Raw genomic sequence first — 22,700 nt, forward strand, 5'->3', positions numbered from 1 at the left:
AGGCTGGCTGAAGATTTACTTCTTGTGAATCTATAATTATTTCAAAGTAATTTAAAACAAACTAAAGTAGCTCCCCAACAGCTTGACCACACAGAATCTTTAGGCTACATTCCTGAGAGTTCTGGTACATCCCACATGGCCCTTCTAGGACCATGGAGGTAGAAAGTCACCCCCTAGAGATTCTGGTTCAGTAGGGGTGAGGCAGGGCACAGGGCATGGTTTAGCATCTAGAAAAAGCAGCCCACTTCACCCCCGATTCTGAGGCAGAGCCGTAGATAAGGACCACACCCTAGAAGAAAGCCACGTAGGACTTGCTGAAGCATCAGCTGAAAGGTGATGCTCAGCAAAACATCTTCTCTGTCCTAAGACTTTGCTCGGTTGGGACTGAATCGCTCTTGAATTTTCCATAGTCGATGAAATCAGTACTTGGACGTGTTCATTGAGTAAGCTTTATCATTACCCATTTAGCAAACAAGACGCTCTGCTTGATGGTTATAATGGAAAATACTTGAGAGCCAGAAATTAAGGGTCAAAATTGACCCAAGGTTATATTTAAGAACAATAGTTGAAAGTGTCAACACATTAATAAAGTGTTAAAGAATACATTGTCTGGAAGAGAAAGTAAATGACAGCTAAAAACCACAAGACGTATAACCTATTCACTTTAGGTTTTAACAATTTTGAAATAGGAGCTTTAGTTAGGCTTGTAACAAGTTACCACTTGTAGGGAATTTTATACTTTTTGATAATGAGGTACAGATGAATGTGTTTTGTTATTGCTTTATTTTTGTTTTTGTAATAATCCAACTTTATGTTACTCTGAGAGCCTATATTCTCTTAATCTTTAAGAAAAAAAGAAAATGTATCTGAAAAGTGAGTTCTCGTACTTTCAAGTTTAGAAAATGGTGGTATTGGCTCTTTCAGACTGCTCACTTCAATTGAGCCAAGTAGCTTATGGAAAACTTAGTTTTTAAATAAAAACACCACATAAACACTACCTAGTGATGCTTTTTGAAAAATGTTTTTCTGTGTTTGTAAGCTAATTTATTTGAATGGTGAAAATATTGATTTAAGCACCCAGTCTTTTCTACCCTAAGCTCCAATTTAATATTAGATGTGTTGCTATGTGCTTCATGAGGAGAAATATTTGGCTGTTGTGCGATTCATAATTCTTCCTGAAATATCTGGGGTCCAAGCCTGGCTCTTAGCATCAAGAGTAAACTGGGAGTTGTTTTTGTCACCAATTCTAATAGACATGTTTCGGGTTAAAGGATACCAGTTAGTTGACTCATTCTGGATATTAGTCAGAATGTGAAGCATCATCATAGAAGTGATCTCATGAGCGACGCCATCTGATGTGTGGTTACCATGGGGACATTGTCTCAGTCTCATACTAATGACAAAAAAAAATTGATGTTGCTTCTGTTCAGGTTCTTTTATAAAACAAGGAAGTTATGTAGATAATTTTTGTTTAGGCCATATAGCTTTGATCTTCTGATAACAATTTTATAAACTTAGAAATTTTCATGTAAGATACAGGAATACTGGAAGCAAAAAAAAGAAGGTGCTTTAACATTAGGGATTGAAAAAATAGTAATTTAGGTTGAAAATGCTGCTTGAAAGTTAATGCTGATAGCATTACTACACATGATGATTTTTTCTGGAAGGAAAGCTTTATCTGGGCCTTCAATTGAGGAATTTTTCTCTTTGGTTTTTAAAAGCTGCCATATTCACTTGAGCTTCTTGGGAAAGATGCAAATAACTAAAACAAATGAACAAAAACCATGTTGAGGTCAGGAACTTATTTCAAGAAAGCAAGTTCTAGGTTTTCTTTTAAAGTGACAGTAGAGCCTTAGGTCTCAAACCATCTACAACCATGTTAACAGTACATCACTCAAATCATTCAACAATCCTGAATGTTTACCTGTGCCAAGTACTGACCAGCGCAGTATCAGATGTTCACAGTAATGATATATTGCCGAGAGAATGCTTAGGCATGTCCCATATATTCTGTTTATGGATAAAGAAGTGCACCAAACATTTTAGTGCTATTTTCGCCCAAAGTCCCTCTGTCTTTTAATTTAAACTTAACAGAAATCACTTATTTTTCCCGGTAGTACTGAATAATTAAGCATTGCTGTGGATTCAGTGTCAGGTTAAAGCCTCAGTGCATCGCTTAGCTAGGTCAGCGTCATTACCAGTGTGTGCTTATCATGCCAGCCATCCAGAATAAACAGCACTTGGGCCTAGCGCTGCCAGAGTTGAGACCTGCAGAGTGTGCTGCATGCCTGGGAAAGTTTGAGAAGACGTTCTGGAGAGCATGCTCTTGGGCAGTTTTCACCTTAAACCTCTTGCCATTCACATGCAGAAAACTGTTGCTGCTGAAAGATGCTTTTCCAGAAATACACTGTGTTGTAGGGGAGGGAACACTGGTGTTCAAAGCGATTAGTCTGATGACAGAGGAAAATGGTTGGGGAGGGAGCTACATAGAGGAAAAGTGCCCAGACGCAGCGCCTCCAGAGAAGATGGTTGTACAGGGGCTGTGTGGGCCTTCATGTCTTCATTCGCTCAGCGAGCCTGTGTTCTGCCTCCCTCTGACCAGGCGCCATTGTAGTTACTGGGGATAAAGGATGGGAATGAAGCAAGTGTGTACTTTCATGGAGCCCATGTTCTAGGGGAGGGGATAGTATATATGTACAGTGAACAAGTACATATGTAATATGTCAAATGGTCATAAGTGATAGGGAAAATCAGATGGGAATAGGGAGTGCTGTTGTGAGGGTAACATGTTTTTTTGTAGGGTGTCAGAGAAGGTCTTACTGATTAAGATTATTGGATCAGAGATGTGAGAGAAGTAAGACAAGAAGCCATGAGGTAAACGTATTCCAGGCAGATGGAATAGTAGCCGCAAAGGCCCTGAGAGTGGCATGTGCTTGGTGCCTTTAGGGAGTGGCACAGGAGGCAGGTGTGACTTACGTGGAGCGAGTGAATCTGAGAGCAGAGATGTGGCGGGGGAGATGGCCAGATGGCAGACAGCTGCATAAGCCATTGGAAGGACTTCCACCTTTACTCCTTGCAAAGTGGAAAGCTACGGGAGGATTTGGGGCAAGGAAAGGACTTGATCTGACCTACGACACTGTCACTCTGACTTGAGAAGTACAAAGATGAAAGCAGGGGAGCAGTTAGGTTTTTATAATTAACCAAGTAAGAGATGATGGTGGCTTGGACCAGGGTGGTAGCCATGTGGTGACAAAGATGAATCCAAGGTTTTCAGCTCAATCAGCTGGAAGTCATGTACTGAAATGGGGAGACTGTGGGAAGAGCAGGACTGGGTAGGGGGAGCCAAGGGTGTTTGGCTTTGGATGTGTTAACTTGAGAGTTCTCCAGATGCCTCTTAGGCAGTCTGGTGGGGTAGTAGAGTGGACACTTGGATAGCCAAGTCTGGAATTCAGAGGGGATGCTGGAGAATGATAGGTCCTTACTAGTCACTAGAGTATGGATGGTATTTGAAGCTATCATGTGTATCAACAGCACGTTGAGGGTGAGTATATATAGAGAAGAGGTGAGAGGTCTGAGTCCTGTCATTTCACAGAAACCAGGACATTGATTCAGAATTCACAGAGAACAGTTAGCTCAGAGTTTTCTTAATATCCTGTCTTTTTAAAAAATAAACACGTCATTGTTCCCTTTTGAGACAGTTGCACCGTTTAACAATAATTCCTGAATTTTATTTTTCTTTCTTTCCTTCTTTCTTTTTAGTGGCTTGTACCTGATCAATTGCTAATACTGTTTAAAATTGATAGGCACTTTTTGGTCTGGTAATCTGATTTTTTTGTGGAACATCATTAAAAGAACAATTGAGAGATTTATAGCCATAGAAAATTGAGTCTTCTTTCTATTACTCAAGATAGAAGTTAGCGTAAGTCTGATCTGAGTTTTCCACTGTTTTTTTTGGGGGGGGTTGTTGTTGTTATAAGTCTTGGTTTGGGTTGTAATTTCATGGTCGGCAAATCTGGTGAAATTTATTTTGCGAGAAATCAAAGGATGTACTATAATAGTACACTATTCCTTCACGCTGAACTTTATTTATTTTTTGCCTTTTCTAGCCATTATTTGCATTTTTAAATGAAGAAAAGTTTAATGTGGATGGATGGACAGTTTACAATCCAGTGGAAGAATACAGGAGGCAGGTAAGATGTTAGATGCTATTGTCTGGTATGTGATGAACCTGAAACATGCATTATGACAGTATGTCATCAGCCATGCTTTCTGAAAATCAGCGACATCCTTGCTAAATATCTTTTCAATGGTGGTGATATTATCCACATTTTGTACAATATATCTCATTCTATCTATTAATGTATAACTTATAAGCTCATTCCATTGCCATATGCAAGCTGCATCGAAGACTGGATCACTAAATTCTATTTCCTTCCCTATATGAAGAGCATCAATTTTGTGTTGTTTATGAAATGAATTAAATACTTAGGATTTAGAAAAGTCAAACATTTTAGAAGTTACACTTTAGGACTTGATGTTGCTATGTATATGCATGTTTGGGAGCTTAACTATTACTTGCAGTTAGATTTAAATTATATTCATTTCAGTTTGCAGATTCAAATGAATTAGAACTGTTTTCCTGTAGTGATGTCTTTTTCAAGGAAGCTTTGATAAGTGTACATTATAATTGCCTTTACTGCTCTCTTATATGAATGTCACCTACATGCATGTTTATTTGCTATAATAAAGGCAAGAGGCTTGGTCTCATATTGCTGTTCAGGAACAAAAGTCTCTTGCAGTATTTTTGTTAAGGGAATTCTGTGCATAATATGTAACAAGAGCCACAGTGTGACCTGTGGTATAACCAAATCTGTAGATAGCTAGGAGTTGTGCAATGGGATAATTCACAATTCTTGTTCTACAAAGCTCTTAAGATAATTGAAAAGTTTTGTTGAATGAGATTTGAGAATCAGATCAAGCCCATTTGCTTTATATGAAAAGGTAGTGAATATAAAGTAAAATCGTAGAACCCTAGACTTGAGAAGAACCATCTAGTCACCACCTTCACCATGAAAAACCTGGATTGGTTTCCTTTTTTAGTCTTAATCAACGGTTTGCATATTCATGAACAGATTTGATGCTCTGGAATTTGGGTGCAGGAGTTTAGCTTTAGAACATATGTGAGATAGTATATCCTGTTGCTTCCATCAGTCACGTTTAGACTGTTGAGTTTTCTAAGGCTTTGCACTCCTCCCATTTTAATGGCCTCAGTTCTGGACTAGCTATTGAGGCAGAAGAAGGACCATGAAAACATTTTGCATGTTTTGGAGACCTCTGTAAATGATGTATTAAAATATTTTTACCTTATTTTTGAAGTATTACTGATAACATTAAGACTTTTTTTTTTAGTTCAAAGCTTCTAGCTTGAAACAAAACAGTTCCTGTTTTTAAGATTGCATGCATATATGAACTGTTGAAGGTATTTTGTTCTAGACTGCCATTATATTCAATCTTTTTTTCTTATAACTTTCTGATGGGACTTATAACTGTCTAATTGGACTCAGCATCAGACTCAACATCTGTTTGGTCCGTGGTCTCTAGGGCCAGACCTAAAGAAAAGGTACAATGTCTGTCCCCAAAGCAAACACCCACATAGCTCACTTTTGTGTGTGTATCTGTGCATTTGTGAGAATGGGGAGAGAATATTCCACCACCTCTGGATCTTTTCCATACTAAATACAATTTTGTGGGGGAGATGATAGGATGGGAGGTGTCTTCTGTGTCTCCCTGTCACATTAGCAGTCTGCTTAAAATGCAAATGACTGTATTTCTCACACAAACTATAGGGCAATCATCGATTCCGAACAACTTGATTGAAAAAAACTCATCGGAGGTGGCGAAATGAGCCTCCCCAGAGGGGTTTTCCTTTACTTCCCCTCTGTGATTTTCTTCATGAGCTCAGCCTCTTTCCACTTTGGAGCAGACTGAAGCATTCACTCTATTTTGAGCAGGGAGAGGAAGTTGCCTGATCTCTTTTCTACCCTCAGTTAGAGCCAGATTAAGATGAAGCAGGATATTTTTTTAGGGGATGGGAGGGGTGCATGGGCGGGGGATGAACTTGGGTTTATCTGTGTGGTACAGGTAGTAAAGAATATGTGGACACAAAATAAAGAAAGACGAGTTCCTTTGAATTCAAGAGAATCTGTATTTACAAAGTATAGTTTAGAACTGTAAAAACCACCAATGTTTTGTCTTGTGTTCTTACGTTGTCTGGATTATTGATTTGGCACCCTTATTATAAATAGGTAGACCGTCATCACCCTGTGGTCAAAGAGGCATGTGCACATATTGCTAGAAGAAAGAAAAGAGGCCTAAGAGGCCAAATCCAGAGATGAGGTCAAGCAATACTGACTTGAATTTCTTTTTTTCCTCACAGGGCTTGCCCAATCACCATTGGAGAATAACTTTTATTAATAAGTGCTATGAGCTCTGTGACACTTACCCTGCTCTTTTGGTGGTTCCGTATCGTGCCTCAGATGATGACCTCCGGAGAGTTGCAACTTTTAGGTCCCGAAATCGAATTCCAGTGAGTACTGCAATTAATGTTTCTCTTGAAGAACACCTTTTAGTCCATAAGAATGGTAGTCATGTAACTTAGAGAAACGGTCCTTTTGGAATTATATCCCAAAAAATACTTACTAAGTGCTTTCTGAGTGCAAAGTACCATACCAGATTGGAGAAGAAGTGTGCCGTCACCTGCCTTCTAGGAGCTTGCAACTAAGGATCAAGAATGGACGCAAGTAAAGAGCTCTCTACGAGAGAGGGGCTGCAAGTAATGGGAACCAAGTGCTGTGTGGAAGGAAGCAAGGAGGGACAGGCTCCTTGTGGCTTTTGTCTTTGTGGCACAATACATGATACTATATGATAGGCTCTTGATAAATGTCAGATAAATCACGCTGGAAAGAACACACTGTCTTGTTATAAAATGTGTCAGCACAGACTTTGACATATACTCACCACGAGCTCACCCCCGTCACCTTTGCAGGCTGCCCCAATACCATTGTCTAACTGGAGTCAAGTATAGATTATTCCAGACACTATCCATACGGTATCACTGCACCTAGTTCACGAAGCTCTCTTTTGGTCCTTAAATATTAAAGGGCATGTCATACTGTCTAACATTGACAAAAATTGACTAAAAATTTAGGTATTCTCCCCTGCTAATTTTCAGGGTCTGTCATAAGTACATTGGGGTTTTATTTTTTTTCCCTAATAAGTAAATGTTTAAAAACAAAGGTTGAAGAAATTAAGACTTAATGTCACCTTGCCTTTTTCAAGTCTAGACATTTTTTTTCCTTAAAAGGATATTTGTGCAAAACTTTTGTATTGTCAGCCTAATATGAATTGTAATTTTTTTAAATTCACTTGTTACACACTTCTAGCCATAAAACCGCAGAAGTGATGCTGTGTTCTCAGTGCACCACCTTAGGAGACATGCTGTTGATTTGTCCCGTTATTAGTGATGTTAACTGTGATTATTCTGCTAAGGCAGTGTCTGTCATGTTTTTCCACTATAGCACTACTGTTTTACCCATTGAAATTAATAAATGCCTTATGTAATGATTTTTTTTTAATTCACTTGCTTCTCCAGTTAGTAGTGTCTGTTCATATCTTCACGATATAAATTGTACTTGAAAGTATGTTCTTTAGCTCATGTTGTTAGAACATGATGCTAATGAAGCTAGGGTTACAAGTTCAGTCTTCCTGTGCTCTGTTTGGACATGCTCTTCTGTACCATAGCCACAGACTACACCCCTGCCCTGGCTGGCTGGCTGTCTTGCTAATACATGCCTTGCTCACAAGGACGACTGGGCTAGGGTAGCCTGGCTCAGTTTTCTTCATGTATTCATTCAGTTCATATTTATTGAGCATCTACCGTTTCATTTGTGTATATGGGTGAATTCCATGGGATTTGAAACAGAGAAAATTAAACAACTGTGCCCTTTCCACCATGCTTGGTTGCCATCTTGATCCAGTAGTCCCCATTATTCTGAATAGAATGAGTGTCTACTGTAGAGCAGATAGAATTTCTTAACTTTTTATTTAGTCATGTTATAGATCCTTCTTACTTTATCATGGCCACCAATTTGTATTTATTTTTTCTAAAATAGCTTTTATAGGAAAGACTGAGTTCCCCATCACCTCTACATATTTATAGATCTACTATTAGGTACTATTAAGCATGGTAATATGTTCTTTGCAGTATACTTTCTAACCACCCGGCTGTTGGCTAAGTCTCAGAGCTTTGCTTCCACCCAGAAAACATATGTGCCTTTAATGTGAAATCATTAATATCTGATAGTCGGTTCTTTTTATAAAAGCTCATGTAAAAATACAAAAGGAAGTGACAGGAAAGGGATCTTATTTTGCATGTAAATAAGATACAAACTATAATAAAATATCACTGAGAAATTTTATTTCTCAGTAGAGAAATAATCAATGTGCATTAAATGTTTCCATTAATGGATATGTATTCTCTTATTCTCAAACAGATTTGTCTTAATTTTATGAGTCTTTAATGTACAAGTAATGCACGTTCATTTTAAGCGTTATAAAAAATACTGATAAGCAAAAAGGAGTCTGCCACCTAGTGAGAACCAGTGTTAACACTGTTGGTATATATCCTTTCAGACTTCCTTCTAAGCATATATCTGCACACACACACGCACACGCACACACACACATATATATATTTGAAAAAAGTGAAATTATTCTATAATTTGTGTCTCAGTTTATAGAAATTATTCTATAATTTGTGTCTTTTTCTATCTAGCAATATCTTGTGAACAACTTCCCATGTCGCTAAATATGATCCGCTCATATGCCAGTGTGTAGATGTACCATGATTTAATCAGTTTTCCATTGTGAGACATTCAGCTTCTGCTTAATCTTTTGCTATTATAAATAATGCTGTAATAAACGTCTTTCAGTGGTTAGATATTTGTGTACTTAATTATCTATGGCTTCTAGATATTAATTTTAATAAGAATAATACAGTGCCATATACTGTAAAAGCACTTATGGTAGTTGACACTGTGAAATGAACATTATTTGTACCTGTTTAGCTCTGTAATAAGCATCTTTTTCAAAAAGTAATAAGAATCCCCCCTCCTGCAAAGAAATTAAGAGGTGAAACAACTCAGAGGAGTAGCATTTCCTAACATGGCATCACAAAGAGAAGAGGGTGGGAGGAGGGAGGCCATTGCCTATGGCCGGACTGAAATTTACAACTTGATGGGGTCTTTCTCAAATAATAAATCTTTTAAATGTGTAGCAAATTGCTCCTTTAAAGTGGTCTCATGTCTCTTGTCTCTCTTGATACCAGGGCCATAGAGGGAAGGGAAGGCAGGTCTCGTATGTGCTGTGCATTATAGATTGGAAGGTGGAGGTTTAGGTCCCGCTAGTACCTTCTCCAAGGCTCCCAGTTCTGAGCCTTTGGACTCTTATTAGGCAGGGGCTACGATGGTGTTTTTAATTCATCTCTAGCATGGTGCAAGGACCATATTTGTTCTGAGAATTAATAAATATTATTGTATAATCTTTTCTCAATAACCTGTTGTCATTATAAACACTCATTTTTATAAACATCAATGTTTGTCATTTGCCATCGTGGGGTAGGTAACTTCAGAGACATCAGGGAATTTGGTGTTATGTTGAGTGAGCCCACATGATTATGCCTCTTTAGTTCTTTGTATCTGCATTTTGTAGTTTTTGTTAACTGCCTGCCTCTATAAGCTAACACGAGCCAGTGTTTATTGCAGACTTTCTGGGCATTCTTCTTCAGGCCACCCATCAACCCTATGAGATTATATTATTCTCCCCATTTTATGGAAGAGGAAAGGGAAGCCAGAGAAGCTGCGAGTGAAATGTCTGAGGTTAGAGCCACGGCAGAGATGGCACTAGACCCCAAAGTCCACATTGTCGCCCACTGTGCTGCAATTCTCCAGCTTCCCATTTTTAACAGCTTTATTGAGATCTACTTCGCATACCAAACAATTTCCCATCTCAAGTGTACAATTCTGTCGTTTTTGGTATATTACATTATTAGCTACCTTTTACGTGTATTACTTTTCACATGCTATGAGCTTGGCAACCAGGGAGCAAATGTACTAGACTTGTGTATAAAATTAGAGAAGACAGGTTCTGAATCAGGGCTTGATGAGGTCTCCTAGGCATTGGATGTCCACATTGCACTGTGGAGACGAGCAGATCTTCGCCCTTTGGGCTGTCCTGAGATCTGTTTTGCTCTGCTCCGGTTTTCTTCCTTCCTGTGTTAGATTCTAGAATTGAGGCTGTCGGGAAAATGATCTGTAGACAGAGTTGGTATTATGAGAAACATATCGTACCAGAGACGATTTCCTTTACCTCTCACTTTTTGCCAAAGCTGCTTCTATATGATAACAAATCCAGTGCAAGCTACATAATTAAAATAGGATCAAGCTTTCAATTTCCTTTAAGTGATACAACTATTTTTAGGTAAGCAATTAATTTATATTGGATGTGGTGCTAATTAAGAAAAGACTGGTAATTGTACTGTTTCTGAGATATATTATTAAATGCATGTCTCTGGGCACACGCACACAGTGAGATTGCAAGTGAACAAGTATTCTATTTTAGCACAATCAGTTTCACTTCTTGATAACTGTCAGTGCTTTACTGTTTTGCAGTTTTAATTGTTTGCTTGTAGATTTGCTTTCTTGATAGCTTAAACTTTCTGACTTAACCATAGGTGCTGTCATGGATTCATCCAGAAAATAAGACAGTCATTGTGCGTTGCAGTCAGCCTCTTGTCGGTATGAGTGGGAAACGAAATAAAGATGATGAGAAATATCTCGATGTTATCAGGGAGACTAATAAACAAATTTCTAAACTCACCATTTATGATGCAAGACCCAGCGTAAATGCAGTGGCCAACAAGGTGAGTGGACTTAATGATGTGCTGGACACTTAGCTTACATACAGAGTGCAGTGTTTTCTGTGAATGTTTTTGCCATGACATAGAAACACATGGGTTTAAATTAATAGTTAAGAAAACCAGTTCTCTTAGATAGAAAGTAGTTTTAATCACAAAACTTAAACAAAATTGAATACATCAAAATCAAATGCAAATAAACTTTAGGTAAATAGGCATGTCTAGACTGTAATAAAATGGGTTTTGGCCAGGACCTTGGCAGGAAAAAGTTAGATTCGCTTCAAAGCCCTTTCAGCTGTGGATGATCACTCATTGTGTACACTATTGGGGCATCTGTAAGGAGCTATGGGAAGCTGTAATTATTAAAATACTAAATTTGCATGCTTACTCAAACACTCCCTCCCCCATACCCGTATATACTCACATATGTGTATTCTCATTTACATAAGATAATTCAAGAAATGAGTAGATCCCGTATGTGAGTTTTCCAAGCACAAACATATACACAAAGTTGACCGTTTTCAAAGAAGTCTGTCTCAATTGACTTTTTGCTGTAAGCAGAATATGCGGAATGCACTTAAAGTTGATTAGGGTCATCATGAACATCAGTGACTGCACAGTGTTGCCTTCAGAAGCTGCTGCAAGGTGTATGGCTGTTTGCTGCTATACTAAATGGCCCCAGATTGATGTGCATTTTATGTTCTATTTCTCCTTTTTGTTGTTTTTCTTTTCCTTCTCCTCCCATCATTGCTGTCACTTTCAAATGCTCACGAGGGGCCTGCCCCAAATTGCTCACTCCCATTCCAGCTTTCAGATTTATTGTTTCTCCTCTGCTGTAGGCTTAAATTTCATCATATTTAATACATTGCTTATCCTGAGGTTATTTGTCTAGCATCTTCAATTATTCAGAACATAAGACAAGAACCAGAAAGCAAAACAAGTTCTTGAGCAGCTCAGATAGGTGCAGCAGCTTCCTAATAGAATCTGTGATGTCTGTCTGCACTAGGATGTGTCAGACTGCGTGCATGCAGAGCTCAACTCTTGATTATTTGCACACAGATCTTCTGTCCTACACGTTTAATCCTGAGCCACCTCCCCATCCCCATGCATGCTTTTAAACCAGCTATTTGTTACTATGGTTGTTTTTTGGTCCAGAGATGATTTTGAAATTATATGTGAAGCAATCAGTAAGTTAAATTGACAAGTAAATTAGGAATCGTAAGTGAAACACTCAGGAAATTAAATCTAAATCTAAATATCTTCTTGGATTGTCCTTAATTTTATATATCTCTGTACCTATTATCTTTCATATATATTTCAGGGTGAATACATATATATATATATATATATATATATAAAATGCAATATTTTCATGTACATATTTAGCCTGAAATAGATATGATATAGCATTACAATGAAGTATTTACAAAGAATATTTTAGAATATTAAAATGCATGAAATGGATACACTAATTAACTCTAAAGCTCATTCTAGCAATAGAATTCCTGAAGGCCTTTTTAACACTCAGGAAACAAGCCTCTATTTCTAGTCCTCTTAGGAGTCAAGGGAAGGAAAATATCAGGGAAAAAGCCTAAGCTTTGCAGATCTCTGTCATTCTTTTAAAAAGCTCACTTGTTTCCCCCTCCCTCTGCTGTGTCTCTCTGCTAGTCGCTAGTCGTCTATATCCATAGCAACAGGCCCATAGACCTTTACATCATCGTCCTAGGTAATCTACATTGTTCTTTTTTGTTGAAGAAAGGAAAACCAAAAAGAATACTTCAAAAGTAACCAGAGATGTAGAATTTGAACTTTCAGGAACTCAGTGTATGCTTGACTAATTGATTGTTGCCCTTTCTGACCTTCTGTTCTCCGTGGACCTAATTGTTCCTCCCTTACAGATATTTAGAAATTTACATCCCCAGATGCAACAAGCAATGGCACATCATTTTAAATTAAACAAAATCCAAGGATTGGTGAGATCTAGCAGCAAGCCGCTTCTATTTTTGTGGCAGTACATCGTGATGAATTAATGTGGAACTGTGCTAATGTCTGTTTTTACCAGAAACATTAGCGATGAGTAATAAAGTATATTTTCCCTTTTATTTTTTCACTTATTTTCAGTTATTTATGAAAAGAACTCTAGTTTCAATAATCTCTTTGAAAATCACCATAACTATTTAAAAACCGCATGTGTAGAGAAGCAGGAAGAGGAGAAAGTGGCCCACTTAAATAATAAATTGCTTATTTATTAGCTAATAACTTTTTTAAAACAACACTGTGAATGTTTACTGTCTGCTTACTAGTGATACTATTTAGAGCAAGCTCTAAAGAAATACTTCTGCCTAACTATATTTTCTTGCCTAGAGTCTTTGGAGACCAAGATCTCTGGCTTTTAACATAGGTCTCCAAGTTTGAAACCTAAATGGATGGTAGCCTTACTTCTGCAGGAAACCTTTCTTTGTGACTAACTCCAGGAAAAAACAAAAACAAACAAAAAAAACCCTAAGTTTCTTTGGCCCTTCTATCCATGGCTACAAGCTTATATTCCTTCCATTGTTGTTAATAAAGAGAAAATAGGCATATTGTAGCTATGGCACATTTGTCTGGTGACTTCTCCTTTCCTCTTCAGCCCCAGGCAGATGTTTCCCTGTTCTGTTCCTACAGGCACTCTGGAGTTAGTATAATATTGCTTTCTTTGCAAGTCTCAGAACTGTTTAACTTTTTCTTAAAGGGCCAAAAGCCACGTGTTCTATGCCATTTCAAAACGTTTAAGCAGAATGCAGCCAGATTCCTAAATGAAACCATAGCATCTCTTTTTGTCAGTGTGGAAAATGGGCACTCTTCACCATGCTGTGAAGATGAACCAAAGCCTGCCCTGGCAAGTTAATACTTGTGGTTGCTGCAGTAGGCAGTAGCCATCTTGTCTCCTCTTGAAATCTTTTATTCTTTCAGAGTTCACTATGTGCAGTAGCTCTGTCATTGGTGTTTGCATAGCAGAGAAATAGTCATGGTTTAGTAGAAAAAGTTCGAGCTTTGAAGCCAGACTTAGACTTAAATTCCACTTATTACCTATGTGACTTAGGGGATAGTTAACTAGCGTCTCTGAGTTTCTGTTTTCTCATTGGCAAAATGGGGACAGTAATACCTATCTTGCAGCATTGCTGAAGAGATAAAATTATGTAAAGCAAGAGTCACAGTACCTGGGATGTCATAGGAGTTCATTAAATAGTGGCTGGCATTAGCTATTATAATAGAGTGTGGTTCCTTTAATAGTATGAGACCTAGGTAATATTATCCCCTATTTTACAGGAGAGGATGTTGAGGCTCAGAAATGTTAATTGCCTTGTCCCAGATCACATGGCAAGGAGAAGCTGAAGCTGAGCTGTCAGCCTGAGTCTGACTCCAAAGCCTGTTGTTTCCCTCTAATGCATTACGTCCTACGTGAGTGCTGTTACAGAGCCAGAGGTGCCTGCTGCTGCCTCAGTCTGGCTGCCTCCCCACTTCCCCCTGAAGAGTACTATTAGAGATACAAAACTAATGGAGAACGAGGACCTTTCACAACCTGCTTTTGCCTTTCCAGATCCGGAAGAAGAGCTATTAATTATAGAGCATTTTGAGGATGATTGTTTTCCTTAGGAATACAGATTCCCCAGGAAATTGCCAGCCTTCTGTCTTTTTTTCAACTCAAAGTATGACTAATGTTTTTGAGACTTACTGTTGGCTAGGAAGTTAAGTCACATCAATTATTCATTTAAATTGGAGGGTTTGGGGTTATTTGGAGGACAAATAACTAGAAATATTTGTGTAAGTTTCTGATGAAATAGAAAACTCAACTGATTGTTTGTATTTCATGTTGTTTCTTAGGCAACAGGAGGAGGATATGAAAGTGATGATGCATATCATAACGCCGAACTTTTCTTCTTAGACATTCATAATATTCATGTTATGCGGGAATCTTTAAAAAAAGTGAAGGACATTGTTTATCCTAATGTAGAAGAATCTCATTGGTTGTCCAGTTTGGAGTCTACTCATTGGTTAGAACATATCAAGGCAAGTATATTTTGTGAAAATATTTGCGTATATAAAAAAGAATGTAATTGTTTAGTGGAATGGAGATATTTTTAAATTCCTTAAAAAAAATGGACATTGAGAGATAAACTTTGTAGTAGAGGACCACATTTAACAGTTTTATGTTGCTTTATAATTTGCTTACCTAAATTAAAGATTTCACATCATCACTCCAGAATATATTTAGAGTTTGCAAAGACATCTCTTTCCATCTTTCAGTATTAAGTCGTTCAGTCTTTCATGCAGGTTTATTTAGGAATAGCCAATTTATTATCTAACCATTACTGGGTATGACCTCTTTGGACCTAGATAGAGGTGGTCAGTTTTGGTTTTTTTGTTTGTTTGTTTGTTTGTTTGAAACTAATCTCAAATGACTTATCTTAAAGAATTGGTTTTGTGTTTTATTATTTTCAATCCTTTATCCTGATAAAGGCATCAATAATCCTCCACTTTTTAAAAAGTACTTGAAGCGATCTGAGGGAACTAACACTTTTAGAAACCATTTAGTTCTGTAAACAAACAAAAAGCTTTAATGTATAGGTGAATTATTAAGATATATTCTGTAGTCAAATTTTGTTTTCCAACTTACCCTTCATCTGCAAGTGGTGGCATGCTTTTCTCAGCTAGCCAGGCTTATCCTCTTGGTGTCATCCTACATTTCTTTAGCTCCTGCACCGAGCTAATCATCAAGTACCACAGGCCCTTCCTTGGAAACATGTCTGTCACTCTCATAGTCCCCTCACCCCCACATTGGCAGCATTCAAACTAGGCCATTACTACCCCTATCTTTGCACTCTTAAAATGGTTCTGTTTTCCTTCCCTCTCGTATCTATTCTATAAGCAGCTGACAGAACATTTTCCTAAAATATCCTGCTATTCCAAAACCTCTGGGGGCTCCCAACAGCCTAACCTGACAGCCACGCCCCTGTTCATCTGCCTTCTGCAGGTGTGTTAGATTAACCTGCAACTACAGAAATCCTTACTCTTCCTGATTCCATCTCACGCCTGTTTCTGGGCCTTTGTCTAGGTTGTCCTCTTTCTCTAGAATGGATTCCCCCATTCTTCCACTTTCTTCAAGGACCAGATCAAATCCCACCGAATCTCAAAGGGAATGTTCTTTCCACTGACTTTGCTATACATTATGTCTCTTTTTACACATACCTATCATCTCTTCAATCATATGTGAACCTCCTTAAAGTCTTATACCATTTTCCCATTCACAAGGTCTAACATAAAAACCAAAATAAAACTTTCTATTTTACAATGGTTTTCAATTTACAGAAAAATTGTAAAAGTGCTATAGAAAGTTCCCATATACCCAACCGAGTTTTTCTTCTTATTGACGTCTTACACTGCTCACAACTATGGCATGTCACATTGTACAGTACATTTGTCACAACTAATGAGCCAATATTTATACATTATTAACTTATTATTAATAAAGTTCATACTTTATTTGGATTTCCTTAGCTTTTACCTAATGTCCTTTTTCTGTTTAAGGATCCCATCCAGGTATCACATTATATTTAGTTGTCACAATTAGGTTTTTTTTTTTTTTTTTTTTACAATTCATTGGTGAGGATGACAAATTCATAAAAAAATGAAAGGCAAAATAAAAATAAGATTTGACTGGGACCTTGGTCAAGAGAAACACCATGCATTTGGGGTAGTGATGGGCCGTCCACCTGGTGGTGTCTAACAGGCAGGCTTTCTGCAAAGTAGAACCCAAAATAGAGACTTAACACACAGATGTCAGTTTGGCAGTCAGCTATTGGGCAACAAATGCAAGCAAAGTCCTTTAATGTAGATTCTGAGAGAGGATGTGTGGGGAAAAGATCAGAGGACTTTGAGTGGAGCTTTGGGCCTGTTTGTATTCAGGGCAGGAGGCGAGAAGTGGAGCTCAGTGAAGGAGGCATACCAGAGAAATGGACATCAAAGGAGGATATTGGAAGGTAAAGAAAGGGTCTTAAGAAGAAAGGGTCAGTGGTACTTGAAGGAGGTTTATTAGCGAGGTCCTTTATGACCTTGGGGGTGTCTAGTGATGTGGTGGGTGTGAGTGAGAAAATAGAGGTAATGAATATCAACTGTTCTTTTAATAAGAGAGAGAGTTAAGGAAGGAGGAAGTGTTGAGGATCATATGACTATGAGAAGGGCTTTTCAAGTCATGGGAAGCTTCAGCCCATTTTGTAGACAAACAGAAAAGATTTACTTCAGGAATTTTTTTTAAGAGAAATAATCACACAGGTCTGAAAATATGAATATACTAGAATGCTTATGATAGTGGAAAAACAGAGCCAGCATGGTGGCTCATGCCTGTAGTCCCAGTGCTTTGGGAGGTCAAAGTGGGAGGATTGCTTGAGCCCAGGAGTTTGAGACCAGCCTGGGCAACGTAGTGAGACCCTGCTTCTTATAAAACTCAAACAAAAAAACAGAAAATATTTGTAGTGGTGCACAACTGTAGTCCCAGCTACTCAGGAGGCAGAGGCAGGAAGATTGTTTGAGCCCAGGAATTTTCAGGCTGCAGTGATCTATTAATATGATTATACCACTGCATTCCAGCCTGGGTGACAGAACAAGGCCCCATCTTTTTAAAAAAAAGTGGAAAAGCGTTGGAAAGAACCTAATGTACAAGAAAAGTTATATATATATACACACACATACATACAGAATTTAGAAAGGTATCCACCAATATGTGAATAATTATCATTTCTGAGTAATAGGGCTATGTTTTCTCCATTTTTTTCCAGGGAATATATATCACTTTCTAAATAAGAGGAAAAGCTTTTTTTTTTTTTAAAGAGAGAGCACAGGTACAGGAGTTATTGGCAAGGTGGCTCAGCTGCTACTCTGAGCTAGATAGAAGGAAGAGAGACTGGATGAAAGTAGGTCTTGTTCAATGGCTCAGATGTCTGAGGAAGTTAGGAGGTAAGGCCATCTGCAAAAGATGAAGTATGGAAGTTAGCACTTAAGGAATGTGGGAAATGTTTTAAGAGACCTCGCTAAGGTTTTATAGTTTTGTCTATAGCAAAGGGGATATGAAAGAAATGAAAGGAACTGTCATTGTTCTGTACGGAAGCCAAAGGAATTACCAGGAGACTGGGGAGTCTAGGTGGACACTTGTAATGATATCTGACTCAGGGCTTCTCAGGCATCAGTCACATCATAGCAATTCAGATAGTGAAGCAGAGTTGTGGATAGCCTTGAGTTGGACCTTGAATACTGGATGGAACAAGGGGAAAATCCATTCCCTGCCTCTTCCAGCTTCTTGTGGGCACATCATTCCGTCCTCTGCCTCTGTGGTCACATTGCCTTCCCCTCTTCTGTCTGTATGAAATCTCCCTCTGCCTCTCTCTTATCAGGATTTGTGTGATGTAATTTAGGGCCCACCTGAATAATCCGGAATAATCTGTCTTCTCAAAATCACTAAGTTGATCACATCTGCAAAGTCCCTATTACCATGTGAGGTAGTATACACAGGTTCCAGGGATTAGGACGTGGACATCTTTGGTGACCATTATTCAGCCTTCTATACTATCTTATAGCCCTGGGTCCGCTGACAGGTGGCATGGCCATCACTAACCTGTAATCTGGTGAAATGGTGTCACCATTCAATGTATGAAAGCAGGGCAAGCCTTTTGCAATGAGAAAATCACCATCCTTAGCATGCCTCTCAAATCGTCATTCCAGTTCACTGACAGCCCCAGCAGGGTGGAAGAAGGACTCTGTAGTGTCTGGAGCTTGTATTTCCTCTTTGTCCTTTTCAATACAATACTCTTCCCCTATAGTCCTTCTTCTTTTAAAGTATCATATTATTTTGGCCTTCTTGGATGGCAGCTAGCCCTCATTGAGCCTATGCTCAATGTGAGCACTTTATGGGGAGCATCTTTTAGTCCAAGGCAAGCTAGTGGGGACATTGCTCATTTCTTCACAGTAGAGAGAGAGAAACCATGGTTACTCAATTGGCCCAAAGCACGAGACATCAAAAGTAGAATGAGGTTTCAGGCCCAGGTCTTCTGCCATAGAGCCAGTGCTCTTAACTACCGTGATGTATATACCGCTTGATGGCTGTCATTTCTTTCATCAGTCACAAGTCCGTCAGATTATTTAAGAGTTTTTGGTCATGTGTTTTTAAAACTCTGGTTTAGTTTTATTAGATAATTATAGCTGTTTCGGTCAGAAGTGATCGTGGGAATTAATACTTAATTGGAACACAGCTAACATTTTTGAAAATAATTGGCTGAAATTGAGTCCTTTTTTTATTATAAGTGAGCGAAGTATCTCAAGTGAGAGTTGCCCTCTGTAAAAATGCATTAGAACCCCAACTTCATTAAATTGGACTCAAGTGATCTAGTATATTACCATTGCTTCTCAACAGCCCTTTCTTCAGAAGTACTTCAAATGAAAATTGTAAACAGGATTTCAAGGAGAATACTTAAAATGCTTGAAGAAATAAACTGCTCTAGTCATTTTAGGAGTAATGGATTTTGTACAACTAATTGATGTACATCCTTAGGTCCCTTAACCTTTCCTTCTTGGCACTACTTTATCCACTTATCTTTAGTTACATTGTATATGTAAAACTAATGAAGTTACATTTCTTTATTTTTATTTTTGTAGATTCAAGGGGTAAATGTACAGGTATGTCACATAGATATTGCATAGTAAGGTTTGGGTTTCTAGTTTAGCCATCACCCGAATAGTGAGCATTGTATCCAGTAGGTAATTTTTCATCTGTCACACATTAGATCTTTCACTTGGTCTGCCTTTTCTGTGAATTAGTTAAACGAATTTCCATTTCCTTGAATTGGGTAAAATGACTATAATACATGTCTGTTGCATGGCTGTTAGAATTTTGGAAGCTCCATGGAAGAAATCTTTTAAAAACCAACCCAAAATTACATAATATATACAAATTGTTGATACGCATGTGAAAAGATGGAACTCTCATACATTGTGGGAATGTGAAATGGTACAACCACTTTTGAAAATAGTTTGGCAGTTTCTTTAAAAAATTAAACATATGGCCGGGCGCAGTGGCTCACGCCTGTAATCCCAGCACTTTGGGAGGCTGAGGCGGGTGGATCACGAGGTCAGGAGATTGAGACCATCCTGGCTAACACGGTGAAACCCCGTCTCTACTAAAAAATACAAAAATTAGCCGGGCGTGGTGGTGGGCGCCTGTAGTCCCAGCTACTCAGGAGGCTGAGGCAGGAGAATGGCGTGAACCCGGGAGGCGGAGCTTGTAGTGAGCCGAGATCCCGCCACTGCACTCCAGCCTGGGCGAAAGAGCGAGACTCTGTCTCAAAAAAAAAAAAAAAAAATTAAACATATATTCACCATATGATCCAACCGTTTCACTCCAAGATATTTTACCCAAGAGAAATAAAAACACTGTGTCCCTTCAAAAAATGTGTATGCAAAAGTTCATGCCAGCACTATTCATAGTAACCAAATGCTAGAAACAACCAAATGTCTATCAGTTGATGAATGGATAAATAACGTGGTCTATCTATATACAATGGAAGGTTATGTGACCATGAGAAGGAATGAAGTACTGATTCATGCTACAACACAAATGAACCTTGAAAACATGATGCTAAGTGAAAGAAGCCAGTCACAAAAGGCCACCTATTGCATTATTCTATTTATGTAAAATTTCTAGTAAAGGCAAACTATAGAGACAGGAAGCAAATCAGTGGTTGCCTGGGGCTCAAGGTGGGAGAAAGATTGACCTTAGATGGCACAAGTAAACTTTTTGGGTGATGCAGGTGTTCTACAACTACATTATGGTGATAATTGCACAACTGTATAAATTTGCTAAATCTTATTGCACTCACACTCAGGTTGGGTATATTCCATGGTTTATAAAGTATGTTTCTGTAAATGCATGAATCATCAAAAAGTGACATCATAGCAATAACTTGTTGTATACATAAATTTATTGATACTTCTAAGTCTGAAATTTTTACTAGAATACTTTCACTTTAAGTACCCTACTGTTCATGAGCCAAATAAGAGTTGATATATTGCCAATTTAAAGGTCAAAAGGTGGATTTCACTGTATCAGACTTTTACAGTCTAGACTCGACCTGTTGGGTCAGTGATTTTTTTTTTAATCTGATCACAGTTATGGATTGAATTTTTGTCCCGCAAAAATGTATATGTTGAAGTCCTCACCCCCTGTACCTCTGAGTGTGACCCTATTTGAAAAGAAGGTCTTTGCAGACATGTTTAGTTGAAATGAAACTGTACTGGAGTAGTGTGGGCCCTTACTTTGTTATGACTAGTGCCCTTATAAAAAGAAATTTGGACACAGACACACACACACACACAGTGAGATTGCCATGTGAAAATTGGAGTTATGCTGCCCCAAGCCAAGGAACAACCAGAAGCTAGAAGAGTGACCTGGAAAAGATCTTTAGTGGTTAGGATGGCACTGCCCGCACCGTGATCTCAAACTTCTAGCCTCCAGAACTGTGAGACCATATATTTTTGTTGTTTAAGCCTCATAGTTTCTGGTACTTTATGACAGCCCTAGCACACTATCGCAATCACATCCATGAAAATAAGTTTGAGATGCAGTTTGGCTTTTGGTTTGTTTCGGTTTGTTTTTTTAACACCTGGGCACATTCAAATGCAGTGTCTGCAGCAAAAGTAACTATCATCAGAGTGAACAGGAAACCTACAGAATGGGAGAAAATTTTTGCAATCTACCCATCTGACAAAGGGTGATATCCAGAATCTACAAAGAACTCAAACAAATTTACAAGAAAAAAACAACCCCATCAACAAGTGGGCGAAGGATATGAACAGACACTTCTCAAAAGAAGACATTTATGCAGCCAACAGACACATGAAAAAATGCACATCATCACTGGCCATCAGAGAAATGCAAATCAAAACCACAACGAAATACCATCTCACACCAGTTAGAATGGCGATTGTTAAAAAGTCAGGAAACAACAGGTGCTGGAGAGGATGTGGAGAAATAGGAACACTTTTACACTGTTGGTGGGACTGTAAACTAGTTCAACCATTGTTGGAAAACAGTGTGGCGATTCCTCAGGGATCTAGAACTAGAAATACCATTTGACCCAGCCATCCCATTACTGGGTATATACCCAAAGGATTATAAATCATGCTGCTATAAAGACACATGCACACGTGTGTTTTACTGCAGCACTATTCACAATAGCAAAGACTTGGAACCAACCCAAATGTCCATCAATGATAGACTGGATTAAGGAAATGTGGCACATATACACCATGGAATACTATGCAGCCATAAAAAATGATGAGTTCATGTCCTTTGTAGGGACATGGATGAAGTTGGAAACCATCATTCTCAGCAAACTATCGCAAGGACAAAAAACCAAACACTGCATGTTCTCACTCATAGGTGGGAATTGAACAATGAGAACACTTGGACACACGAAGGGGAACATCACACACTGGGGCTTGTTGTGGGGTGGGGGGAGGGATAGCATTAGGAGATACACCTAATGTAAATGACGAGTTAATGGGTGCAGCACACCAACATGGCACATGTATATATATGCAACAAACCTGCACGTTGTGCACATGTACCCTAGAACTTAAAGTATAATTAAAAAAAAAAGAAAAGAAAACAAATGCAGCTTCTGTAGAGGACGATCAACAG

General features: G+C 38.4%; 1 protein-coding gene across 1 annotated transcript in view; it reads left to right on the forward strand.

Moving 5' to 3' along the window:
* MTM1 (myotubularin 1) overlaps window positions 1–22,700 on the forward strand; it is a gene marked incomplete at its 5' end in the record, with an annotated part of 80,978 nt that overhangs the window by 42,854 nt on the left and 15,424 nt on the right. Inside the window, 4 exon segments of the mRNA NM_001133953.1 lie at window positions 4,107–4,190; window positions 6,437–6,586; window positions 10,790–10,978; window positions 14,837–15,022. Of these exon segments, the coding sequence (NP_001127425.1) occupies window positions 4,107–4,190; window positions 6,437–6,586; window positions 10,790–10,978; window positions 14,837–15,022 (609 nt within the window).

Source organism: Pongo abelii, chromosome X, assembly GCF_028885655.2.
Source record: "Pongo abelii isolate AG06213 chromosome X, NHGRI_mPonAbe1-v2.0_pri, whole genome shotgun sequence".
In the NCBI taxonomy this organism is placed as follows: Eukaryota; Metazoa; Chordata; class Mammalia; order Primates; family Hominidae; genus Pongo; species Pongo abelii.